Genomic DNA, 13,639 nt, shown 5'->3' with positions numbered 1-13,639 from the left:
ATTTATTTATTGAGAATTCAATCTTGCTTTAATGTCAAGTGAAATGTCTCATAAGCAGATCAAATCAATTCTATTTAATCTCAGATACAAATGTTATATACACTAATAAACCAAAACATTATTTAACCCCTTGTATATTTGCTTTTCTCTTTGGTTCCAGATATAATGTAATCACTATTGACGCAAGTAAATGTAACGTATCGAGGGACCATGAGATATATACTATCTGTATATACTGATCCCAGCTCTGGCAATCACACACACTGCTGCTGGATAACCTGGACGTTGTCATAATGTGACTCAGCATTTTTATTACACCCAAAGTATATATAAATTTGCAGTTATGGAAGACTTATTTGTGATTGCAAAAATCTGTGGTTACTTTGTATGAATAAGGCCAGGGGGCCGAAACGCGTAAGACAATACTAGGAGCAAGCTGATACCAATGTTTGGATTTTAAGCTTTTTTTGCATCAATAAAATAACTTTTTACTCAAAGCGCTACACTCGCTGGTGTTCTATTATTTTTGTACTTTGTATGAATAGACTACTATAGAAGGGGAAGATGTATTAAAACAAAAACATAGTAAAAGGCTGACTGGCAAAAGCAAGTAATAAGAAAACAAGAAACAAACATAAAGTTTCTATGAGACAGAGAGTAGAGAACAGGCAATTAGGGAAGTAGAGAAGAACAGACAGAGGAACTTGTTCTGCTTGCTGTTTAAGGTGCAAGCAGTATTGTATCTGATTGGCTGAACTGAGTACAGTGCATGCAGGGAGTTCTGGTATAAAAGAAACCTTTTTTCCCACTTTATATGACCATTATTTAAATAGAAAATGTAAATATTGTTTCCCCTTAATATGTTCCCAATAACTTGATAAACCAGCTGTGCTGTATTAAATCTAGTGGAAGATGTTCCTTTAGGTTTATTCTTACAATTTTCTTGGTTTTGCTAACTGAAACCACCACCTATAATAAATATCTAATTATTGACCTTTGTGTATAGTAAGAGATAAGATAAGCAGTTCTACTCTTCCTGTTTGCGTATGTTCCCGAGAATAATGAGTGAGGGTTTCAGTGAGCAAAACTAGCTATGTTACATTTCAAAATAAACATAAACAATTAAGTATCCAAACTACGCCGTTATTAGGCCTCTGTGTCCCTCTGTAGTTCATTCCAAACAGGAATACACAAAAGGGGCAACATTTAAATTACACTGCAGTGAGGTTCATGCCACAGCGGCGGAGCTTGCCACAAACATTAAACATCAAAATCCCAGGCAGCAGCACTCATTGAAAAGTTAAAAATGATTTTTTATTGAAACTGTTAAAAAAGTTAATACATGTGGAAGCAATAGGCCGCCTGTGTGATTTTGATGATAAACAAGCAATTCCCAATACATGTGATACTCTCCAGTACAACAGTCTACTCCAGAATTGATATTGTTTAAAAAGATAGATAATCCCTTTATTACCCATTCCCCAGTTTTGCACAACCAACACGGTTATATTAATACACTTTTTACCTCTGTGATTATCTTGTATCTAAGTCCCTGCAGACTGCCCCCTTATCTCAGTTCTTTTGACAGACATGCATTTTAGCCTATCAGTGCACTCTCCTCAGTAACTCCACGGGCATTAGCACAATGTTATCTATATGGCACTGCCTAGCTGTGGAAAAAACTTTCAAAATGAACTGAGATAGGAGGTGGCCTTCAAGGGTTTAGAAATTAGCATATGAGCCTACCTAGGTTTAGCTTTCAGCAAAGAATACCAAAAGAGCAAAGCAAATTTAATGATAAAAGTTAATTGGAAAGTTGTTTAAAATTGCATTCCCTATCTGAATCATGAAAGTTTAATTTTGACTAGACTGTTCCTTTAATTTTAAAAATATATACTTTTTTTTTAATGCCCCTAAAAAAGTAAAAAATGTTATCTATTTCCTTTCCAAAAAAATAGCTTGTACAATAATTAAATATATTTTACCAATAAAAGTGATGGAAAAATCTATTTCATAGAAAAACACAGGAATTTCCTTCTTTTTTTAGAATTAGTCAAGGTTGCTCTGGGTAGGGTCAGCAAGGGAGTATCATCAAGACTACAGTCATCTGACATCTGTCCTGTATCTAGGGGTTTGCATACATAAGTATGCTCCAATCACTGGCCGACTGTATTCTCATCTGGAACAGAATATGGGCATTTCAGGAGTGCAAATTTGACTACATGTTTAACCCTTTTGAAAGAGTTAAAACCATGGGAAAATAAGGGAGAATCTTTTAAAAAATAAAACAGTCAAACCAAGTAGAAAATTTTATTTTTACACTGTCCCTTTAAACCACTTCTGTGGCCAATAACCTTCTTTGATTAGCAGCTAGCTCCGTAAAGCAATCACTTTGTATCTAAGTTTATAGCAAATCCTTATCTCGCTCAGCAGAGTGTCATATTAATGACCGCCATTAACGCAGTTTAATGTTATTATCTTCAGAATGTGAATAATTTATATTCATTGGCCTTTACCGCAGCTTTATTAACTTAGAATTAATGGATTATTCTCACTTAAAAGGTAAAACATTGGAAATGAGATTGGTGTTGATAAAAGCAATAAACCTACATCATGGGTGATATTTTACATGAACTCAGAACAGGGCTCTTTTCATTACTAACTGCTATTGGATAACATGTTACTTATACAGAGAATTTAAAATACAAATGTAAGGTGAGAAATGTATTAAAGCAAAGTCAAACTTAAATTCGCATGATTCAGATAGAGCATACCAGAATTAACCAGTTTACAACTATTATCAAGTTTACTTTACTCTCTTGGTATCCTTTGCTGAAGAGCAAACCCAGGTTGTCATAGGGAACTCAAGAGTATACACGTTTCTTGAGGGAAACAGTGTCTGCAACAACATGTAACATTGTTATTTATATTGTTGAAAAGATTGCATGGTCTATATTTACTGTCCCATTAAAGGGATATGAAACACAAATTGTTTCTTTTAAGATTCAGAGTATGCAATTTTAAGCAACTTTCTAATTTACTCTTATTATCAATTTGTCTTCATTCTCTTGGTATCTTTATTTAAAAAAGCAGGAATGTAGGCTTAGGAGCCAGACCATTTTTGGTTCAGCACCTGGGTATCGCTTGCTAGTTGGTGGCTACAAGCGGTTTATACTCATAGAATTTTTTTATACACCGTCTAGTAATAGGGGAGACAGAAAGAGATTAACAACATTTATTTAAGGCATTTAGTTGTTACAAGGACTCATCTCTGGACAACACTTACCAGTACTTTATGACGCCCTGTTAGATTGGGGGATTCGCACAACAGCTGAACATCGGACACTGTGACAGTGCACGGCTTCTCACCGATGTACACTGAGTATTTTAGCTTCACGTTGCCTCCTGCTACTGGTGGAATTAAATTCCTGCCCTACAGTAATACAGGATATAAGCATATAATTAAAAAAACACACAGTGAGAGAATGTGCAATAATCACCTATAGCGATAAGCAAGTGAATTTGTTTTATTGATGTACATAAAAAAAAAAAAAAATTGCAGTTCATCCAGATTTAATTTATTCATGGTTTGTTTTTAAATAAAAAATAGATTAAGTTTTTAAAAATGCCCAGCTAAGAAACATCTGTTTTAATACTGCTGGTGAGCTGGTTTGTGAATAATAGTATAGCTATACTTCCATACTATTTGTAAGAGAAGATTGAACTAGAGTTGTCATTAGGACATCCACTCTAGGGGGTAGATTTATCAAATGTCGGGCGGACATGATCCGCTGTAGCGTATCATGTCCGCCCAGCATCGGTAAATGCCGACAGCATACGTTGTCAGCATTTATCATTGCACAATCATTTCTGGTGAAATGCTTGTGCAATGCCGCCCCCTGCACATTTGCGGCCAATCGGCCTCTAGCAGGGGGTGTCAATCCCCCCAATCGTATCTGATCCGGTTGATTGAAGTCCGCCACCTCAGATGTGGTGGATGAGCTAAGAAGCAGCGGTCTTATGACCGCTGCTTCTTATTTCCGGTGAGGCGGAAACTTCGAGGGTAGATCATAGCATCCGCTGCTTGATAAATCTACTCCTGGGTCTTCATGCTGAGATGACTAAAATATAGGATACAAAGAGTATAAAAAGCTGCTGTGAAAAGCAGATCTCTCTCCATGCCTTACATGCAGTATACAAAAGAAATAAAGTTTAAAGAGATGTTAACCACTGATATTGTAATATAAAATGTTTAAATTATGCATACTAAAAAACTTTATATAAACTTTATTATTCACTTTGTGCCATTTCCATGTAATTTTAATTCTGAAATTGGAGGGAACTACAATTACGCTGAGTTTCTATAATATAATGGGTGCCCCATGTTGAAACCTAAGTTTCCCTTATCTAATCTCTTCTGCTGGGGACAATTAGAAAATAAATTGCTAGATTACAAGTGGAGCACAAAATATCGTTTTTGCAAAAGCAAATTTGAGATCCACTTATTAATAGCAGCGCAGCGCAAATGTGCACTGGTTTTACAACTTAGCCGCAATGCGAATGCGAGAGCGCGCTTCCAAAGCCCCAATGGGAGTCTCGTACTGATGCAATGAGAGATGGCTTAGAACCTAGTCCAGCGAAAGGGGTAAGTCATGCAGCGACGGGTAGCAAATGTTAAATATATACGTATATGATTATATATATATATATTTATGTGTTAATATACACATATAAACATATAAATATATATGTATATAATCATATACATATATATTTACAGGGAACACACAGTTCCCATTAGGCCTCAATGTAAAGGCACTTTTAAGTGCAGTTTTTTTTTTATAACACCCCACATCGCCAATTTTAACCCCTAAAAAGTGCATCGTACAGTTGTTTTTTTTAATTGGGGCCAATTGGGGCACTTTTGGAAAATTAACCAGATCTAATCTCTGGTTAATTTTTTGATCAGTAATTGCTACTGCAAGCACATGGTAGCAATAACCAGTCACTTCTAATGGCTGATTATTTATGGTGTCCCCATAAAAGGGTGAATTTGTCCGTTTACGGGCGCGCAATAAATTATCGCTCCACTTCTAATCTAGCCCATAGTGAGAAAACAATGGCTGTGTGGAAAAGATGATAAAGGGACTTTAAATAGCTCAAGGCAATAAGTCAGACAACAGATTGAGACACATTTCATACCTTGAGTATAATGGGGGTTCCAGGTTTCAGTTCCAGTATCCCTGATGGACTGAATTGCTCAAACACAGGGTCAGGATAATACGTAAAGTTGGTCTTATTGAGGACAAGCACATCTTGGACATTATCTAGAATAAATCCAAACTCTTCAGGCCGTTCAACAGTTTCTGTTAAGTAGTTGGAGTTGATAGCTAATGCTGGAGCTTGGCACGTCATTTCTGTAGAGTTCAGCACGGTGCAAATCTACATAAAAAGTGAAAATATACTCAGCTGTCTCAAGCATCTATATAACACATGTATTGCTATCTAAATGAAAAACTGTGTTGGTCTGTTCATCCCTGTATGTCGCACAGTAGGTTATTGTTCCTAATATCAGGTGTAGCTCTTACAAAGTCATCTTTTGTGGTTAGCACATGTTAAGTAAATGTTTACTGTAGCCCCCTGTCTGAGGAGAGCAGCATGCTGGTATCAATTCTGCAAAACTGAGCGTGATGATGAAGTCATTTGGGCCACATGCAAAGAGAACGATAGGCCAGATGTGGTATCTAAAAGTCCCTTAATGGCTTTCATCAGTCGTACTGTGATTCTGCACCAGGGATTCGTGGGTGAGTGCACTCATATCTCTATGTGTGATAAGTTCCTTTTTATTCCAGCAGATTTAACCCCTTAATGACCGCAGCACTTTTCCATTTTCTGTCCGTTTGGGACCAAGGCTATTTTTACATTTCTGCGGTGTTTGTGTTTAGCTGTAATTTTCCTCTTACTCATTTACTGTACCCACACATATTATATACCGTTTTTCTCGCCATTAAATGGACTTTCTAAAGATACCATTATTTTCATCATATCTTATAATTTACTATAAAAAATTTTATAAAATATGAGGAAAAAATTGAAAAAAACACACTTTTTTAACTTTGACCCTCAAAATCTCCTACACTTCAACAACTACCAAAAAACTCCCATGCTAAATAGTTTCTAAATTTTGTCCTGAGTTTAGAAATACTCAATGTTTACATGTTCTTTGCTTTTTTTGCAAGTTATAGGGCAATAAGTACAAGTAGCACTTTGCTATTTCCAAAAAAATTTAAAAAAAATTAGCGATAGTTACATTGGAACACTGATATCTGTCAGGAATCCCTGATTAACCCTTCACATATATATATATTTTAAAAGAACACAACCTAAGGTATTAAACATGGAGTATTTTGACTCTTTCCATGCAACTATTTTACCACCAATCTATGCCAAAGTTTGAAAAAAAAAAAAAAAAAATGGTGATTTTTTTGACAAAATAGCAATTCAAGAATACATTTACTGAGAACGTTAAGGGTTACTGCCAAATAACACCCCAATATGTCTTCAGCAGCATCTCCTGAGTACAGTGATACCACCCATGTATAGGTCTGTTGGGTTCTCTGGGGGCTAAAAGGCCTTATTTTTAGGGGGCGCATTCCAGTTTTTTAATTTGGAATTTTCACATCTGTCGTCATGCACCCATGTCCTATTTGGGACATTTCTGAAGCCGGACAATGCAAATTACCCCCATCAAACCATATATTTTTAAAAAGTAGACACCCTAGGGTATTTCAAATGCTGGTATTTTAACACTTTGCATGCACTAATTCAACCACCAGTCTTTGTCAAACTTTTGGGTAGTCATTTTGGTGTGTTATTTTTCACACGCATTGTACTTTAGGCATGGATTCTCAGTTCCTGTTATATGTTACTGACCAAAAACACCTCAATATGTGTTCAACAACAACTTCTGAGTACAGTGATACCCCCCATGTATAGGTGTGTCGGGTTCTCTGGGGGCTAAAAGGCCTTAATTTTAGGGGGCGCATTCCAGTTTTTCAACTTGGAATTTTCATATCTGTCATCATGCACCCATGTCCTATTTGGGACATTTCTGAAGCCGGCCAATGTAAATTACCCCCATCAAACCATATATTTTTGAAAAGTAGACACCCTAGGGTATTTCAAATGCTGGTATTTTAACACTTTCCATGCACTAATTCAACCACAAGTCTTTGTCAAACTTTTAGGTAGTCATTTTTTTGCATTATTTTTCACACACATTGTACTTTAGGCATATATTCTCAGTCCCTGTTATGTGTTACTGCCAAAAAAAACCTCAATATGTATTCAACAACATCTCCTGAGTACAGTGATACCCCCCATGTATAGGTGTGTCGGGTTCTCTGGGGGCTAAAAGGCCTTAATTTTAGGGGGCGCATTCCAGTTTTCAACTTGGAATTTTCACATCTGTCATCATGCACCCATGTCCTATTTGGGACATTTCTGAAGCCGGCCAATGTAAATTACCCCCATCAAACCATATATTTTTGAAAAGTAGACACCCTAGGGTATTTCAAATGCTGGTATTTTAACACTTTCCATGCACTAATTCAACCACTAGTCTTTGTCAAACTTTTAGGTAGTCATTTTTTTGCATTATTTTTCACACACATTGTACTTTAGGCATATATTCTCAGTCCCTGTTATGTGTTACTGCCAAAAAAAACCTCAATATGTATTCAACAACATCTCCTGAGTACAGTGATACCCCCCATGTATAGGTGTGTCGGGTTCTCTGGGGGCTAAAAGGCCTTAATTTTAGGGGGCGCATTCCAGTTTTTCAACTTGGAATTTTCACATCCAATGCACCCATGTCCTATGTAGGACATTTCTGAAGCCGGCCAATGTAAATTACCCCCATCAAACCATATATTTTTGAAAAGTAGACACCCTAGGGTATTTCAAATGCTGGTATTTTAACACTTTCCATGCACTAATTCAACCACTAGTCTTTGTCAAACTTTTAGGTAGTCATTTTTTTGCATTATTTTTCACACACATTGTACTTTAGGCATATATTCTCAGTCCCTGTTATGTGTTACTGCCAAAAAAAACCTCAATATGTATTCAACAACATCTCCTGAGTACAGTGATACCCCCCATGTATAGGTGTGTCGGGTTCTCTGGGGGCTAAAAGGCCTTAATTTTAGGGGGCGCATTCCAGTTTTTCAACTTGGAATTTTCACATCTGTCATCATGCACCCATGTCCTATTTGGGACATTTCTGAAGCCGGCCAATGTAAATTACCCCCATCAAACCATATATTTTTGAAAAGTAGACACCCTAGGGTATTTCAAATGCTGGTATTTTAACACTTTCCATGCACTAATTCAACCACTAGTCTTTGTCAAACTTTTAGGTAGTCATTTTTTTGCATTATTTTTCACACACATTGTACTTTAGGCATATATTTTCAGTCCCTGTTATGTGTTACTGCCAAAAAAAACCTCAATATGTATTCAACAACATCTCCTGAGTACAGTGATACCCCCCATGTATAGGTGTGTCGGGTTCTCTGGGGGCTAAAAGGCCTTAATTTTAGGGGGCGCATTCCAGTTTTTCAACTTGGAATTTTCACATCTGTCATCATGCACCCATGTCCTATTTGGGACATTTCTGAAGCCGGCCAATGTAAATTACCCCCATCAAACCATATATTTTTGAAAAGTAGACACCCTAGGGTATTTCAAATGCTGGTATTTTAACACTTTCCATGCACTAATTCAACCACTAGTCTTTGTCAAACTTTTAGGTAGTCATTTTTTTGCATTATTTTTCACACACATTGTACTTTAGGCATATATTCTCAGTCCCTGTTATGTGTTACTGCCAAAAAAAACCTCAATATGTATTCAACAACATCTCCTGAGTACAGTGATACCCCCCATGTATAGGTGTGTCGGGTTCTCTGGGGGCTAAAAGGCCTTAATTTTAGGGGGCGCATTCCAGTTTTTCAACTTGGAATTTTCACATCTGTCATCATGCACCCATGTCCTATTTGGGACATTTCTGAAGCCGGCCAATGTAAATTACCCCCATCAAACCATATATTTTTGAAAAGTAGACACCCTAGGGTATTTCAAATGCTGGTATTTTAACACTTTCCATGCACTAATTCAACCACTAGTCTTTGTCAAACTTTTAGGTAGTCATTTTTTTGCATTATTTTTCACACACATTGTACTTTAGGCATATATTCTCAGTCCCTGTTATGTGTTACTGCCAAAAAAAACCTCAATATGTATTCAACAACATCTCCTGAGTACAGTGATACCCCCCATGTATAGGTGTGTCGGGTTCTCTGGGGGCTAAAAGGCCTTAATTTTAGGGGGCGCATTCCAGTTTTTCAACTTGGAATTTTCACATCTGTCATCATGCACCCATGTCCTATTTGGGACATTTCTGAAGCCGGCCAATGTAAATTACCCCCATCAAACCATATATTTTTGAAAAGTAGACACCCTAGGGTATTTCAAATGCTGGTATTTTAACACTTTCCATGCACTAATTCAACCACTAGTCTTTGTCAAACTTTTAGGTAGTCATTTTTTTGCATTATTTTTCACACACATTGTACTTTAGGCATATATTCTCAGTCCCTGTTATGTGTTACTGCCAAAAAAAACCTCAATATGTATTCAACAACATCTCCTGAGTACAGTGATACCCCCCATGTATAGGTGTGTCGGGTTCTCTGGGGGCTAAAAGGCCTTAATTTTAGGGGGCGCATTCCAGTTTTTCAACTTGGAATTTTCACATCTGTCATCATGCACCCATGTCCTATTTGGGACATTTCTGAAGCCGGCCAATGTAAATTACCCCCATCAAACCATATATTTTTGAAAAGTAGACACCCTAGGGTATTTCAAATGCTGGTATTTTAACACTTTCCATGCACTAATTCAACCACTAGTCTTTGTCAAACTTTTAGGTAGTCATTTTTTTGCATTATTTTACACACACATTGTACTTTAGGCATATATTCTCAGTCCTGTTATGTGTTACTGCCAAAAAAAACCTCAATATGTATTCAACAACATCTCCTGAGTACAGTGATACCCCCCATGTATAGGTGTGTCGGGTTCTCTGGGGACTAAAAGGCCTTAATTTTAGGGGGCGCATTCCAGTTTTTCAACTTGGAATTTTCACATCTGTCATCATGCACCCATGTCCTATTTGGGACATTTCTGAAGCCGGCCAATGTAAATTACCCCCATCAAACCATATATTTTTGAAAAGTAGACACCCTAGGGTATTTCAAATGCTGGTATTTTAACACTTTCCATGCACTAATTCAACCACTAGTCTTTGTCAAACTTTTAGGTAGTCATTTTTTTGCATTATTTTTCACACACATTGTACTTTAGGCATATATTCTCAGTCCCTGTTATGTGTTACTGCCAAAAAAAACCTCAATATGTATTCAACAACATCTCCTGAGTACAGTGATACCACCCATGTATAGGTGTGTTGGGTTCTCTGGGGGCTAAAAGGCCTTATTTTTAGGGGGCGCATTCCAGTTTTTCAACTTGGAATTTTCACATCCCATGCACCCATGTCCTATGTAGGACATTTCTGAAGCCGGCCAATGTAATTTACCCCCATCAAACCATATATTTTTGAAAAGTAGACACCCTAGGGTATTTCAAATGCTGGTATTTTAACACTTTCCATGCACTAATTCTTTGTCAAACTATTAGGCAGTCATTTTTTGTGTGTTATTTTTCACACACATTGTACTTTAGACATGAATTATCAGCTCCTGTTATGTGTTACTGCCAAAGAAGACCCCAATATGTGTTCACCAACATCTCCTGAGTACAGTGATACCACCTATGCATAAGTTTCTTGGCTTGTTCGGGGGGTGTAATGCCAAATGTCCAACATGCGTTTGTGATTTTTTTTTCACATTTAACATATTTTCTTTGCCTATTGTCTTTTTGGGGGTATTTTAACATACCCCAATTTATTTGTTTCCATGAATGTGCATATTTTTGAAATGTTGACACCCCAAGGTATTGTATATGGTGTGCTTTGATGCATTTGAAGTAACTGTTTTAGCTAAAAAAATTGGAGAAAGTGTATGGTGGCATTTTTTCAATTTTCATTTTTACACACACATTGCTTTTTGACTATGATTTAGGAGAGACTGTTGTAAGTTAGTGCAAAAAAATACTTCAGGTTGTTTTCTGCTAGGCACCCTGAGTACACCTATGCCCCCCATGCATAGGTTTGCCAGGATTTTGGGAAGGTTATGTTACAATTTTATGACTTGTGATTTTAGTTATTAAGTGAGAGTATTTCTTCTGATAGGCCTATCTTTAGTTTGGGGCCTATTGTAAACCCCACTTTTATTTATTGCCATGAATGTGCATATTTTTGAAATGTTGACACCCCAAGGTATTGTATATGGTGTGCTTTGATGCATTTGAAGTAACTGTTTTAGCTAAAAAAAATTGGAGAAAGTGTATGGTGGCATTTTTTCAATTTTCATTTTTACACACACATTGCTTTTTGACTATGATTTAGGAGAGACTGTTGTAAGTTAGTGCAAAAAAAATACTACAGGTTGTTTTCTGCTAGGCACCCTGAGTACACCTATGTCCCCATGCATAGGTTTGACAGGGGTTTTTGTAAAAAAAAAAAAAAGAACAGCCCCATTTTAGAAAAAAAAATATATTAGTGAAATGTAAAAATCTGGCACATTAAAAGTAAAAAAATAACAAAAAATTTAACAGTAAACATAACAAAAAAAAAATAACAGCAAATTTATTTATTTTTTAAAAATTGACCATTGTATGGTACCGCTTGAAGCAGTCCCCAATGCAGAGTCCAGGCTGTCCAGGGCAATCAGGACAGTGATATACAGTGTCCCTTCTCTGCCCCCTCTTGGTACAGACTCTGCATTTTTTTTGTGGTCTCTGCTTTGCGGCAGTAGGGGGGATTTTAAAAATAAAATGAGTAGCCCCAACTCTGCTCTCTCCCATCACCGCCCGGGGAGCAGGTGCATCATGGTACAAAATCCCCGAAATGATCTGGAGCTGAAATTGTAAAAAAGTCAGTTTCATTCCGGGGTTTGCTTTTTTGAACAACAAAAAAGCGTTGTGGGTTGCAATCTGCATTAGGTAAATTGCAACCTTTTTGTACCAGGCCCTTGTCTTCCGCATAATTAGGTAGGGCTGCAGCAGCTGATCTGCCAGATCAACCCCACCCATATGCCGGTTATAAGATTTGATGCACACTGGCTTCCTTATGATCTCAGCTCTGCCACGTACAGAGACCGCCACCGTCCTCTCTGTGTGGATGGTGGTAAGAAGGTATACATCCTTCTTGTCTCTGTACTTCAGTGCCAACAGCTCCTCTTGGCGCAGAGCAGAGGTCTCCCCCCTTCGTAGCCGGGTGCGTACAAGTTGTCCTGGGAAACCTTTGCGGTTCTTTTTAATAGTACCGCAAGCTAATGTATCAAAGCAATACAGTAGCTTGAACAAAAGGACACTTGTATAAAAATTGTCTAAGTACAAGTGATACCCTTTGTTCATTAGGGGTAATATCAGGTCCCAGACAATCTTGCCAGTGGTTCCCATATGATCTGGGCAACCTGGAGGGTCAAGGTGGCTATCCTTTCCCTCATACACCCGGAAGGCCTGAGTATACCCAGTCTCGCTCTCACAGAGCTTATACACCTTTACCCCATACCTGGAGCGCTTGGAAGGAATATACTGCTTGAATCCCAGCCTTCCCTTATACTTCATCAGGGATTCATCAACGCATATATTCCTTCCAGGTGTATAAGCCTCTGCAAACCTGGCAGAAAAGTGGGTAATCAGGGGGCGGATTTTATACAGCCTGTCAAATTGGGGATGCTCCCTAGGGGGGCACAGGCTGTTGTCGCTGAAGTGCATGAAATGAAGAATCATTTCATATCTCTGCCTCGACATACTCTGGGAGAAAATGGGGGTAGAGCAGATGGGGCTACTGCTCCAGTAGGAGCGAACGGAGGGTTTCTTTATGATGCCCATCAGCATAGTCAATGCCCAGAATTTTTTAAATTCTGGCACATTGATGGGGGCCCATTGCTGCTTTGCCAAATATGTTTCAGGCTTTGCAGCACGGTACTGATGGGCATATAAATTAGTTTGGGCGACAATGTTCCCCAATACATCATCACCCAGAAACACCTCCAGAAACTGTTGGGGGCTAAAACCTGCCACATCTATATTTATGCCAGCATTTGCTGTGAAGGGTGGGATATCTGGCCTCTGGAGATGAGGCGTTACCCACTCTTCAGCGGCAATGGCAGCAACACGCCTCCTTCTAGCAGGGGGGCTGGCAGGGGGGCTGGCAGGGGGGCTAGCAGCCACAGATACATCACTATCAGTTGAGACTGCATCTAATGATGTATCTGAGCATATGGCAGGGTCAAAATTGGGGTCTGAGTCAGACATAGAGGCATCTGACTCTGACGCAAGGATGGCATACGCCTCCTCAACACTATATCTTTTCTGTGACATTTTTGTATCTGTCACAGAAAACCAAAATTAATTAATTAACTAAATGGCCTTTGGTTTTTTTTTAAAA

At 38.0% G+C, this 13,639-nt stretch overlaps 1 protein-coding gene across 1 annotated transcript in view; it reads right to left on the bottom strand.

The window, feature by feature from the left end:
- The window catches only part of PLXNA4 (plexin A4), a 1,088,215-nt gene that overhangs the window by 181,046 nt on the left and 893,530 nt on the right, over positions 1 to 13,639 (bottom strand). Inside the window, exons 18-19 of the mRNA XM_053716394.1 lie at positions 5,203 to 5,442; positions 3,287 to 3,433 (exon numbers count right to left, since the gene is read on the bottom strand). Of these exons, the coding sequence (XP_053572369.1) occupies positions 3,287 to 3,433; positions 5,203 to 5,442 (387 nt within the window). The remainder of the gene's footprint in view (positions 1 to 3,286; positions 3,434 to 5,202; positions 5,443 to 13,639) is intronic.

Source organism: Bombina bombina, chromosome 6 (assembly GCF_027579735.1).
Source record: "Bombina bombina isolate aBomBom1 chromosome 6, aBomBom1.pri, whole genome shotgun sequence".
In the NCBI taxonomy this organism is placed as follows: domain Eukaryota; kingdom Metazoa; phylum Chordata; class Amphibia; order Anura; family Bombinatoridae; genus Bombina; species Bombina bombina.
The sequence above is the reverse complement of the archived record's forward strand: the minus strand, read 5'-3'. Positions and strand labels throughout refer to the sequence as shown.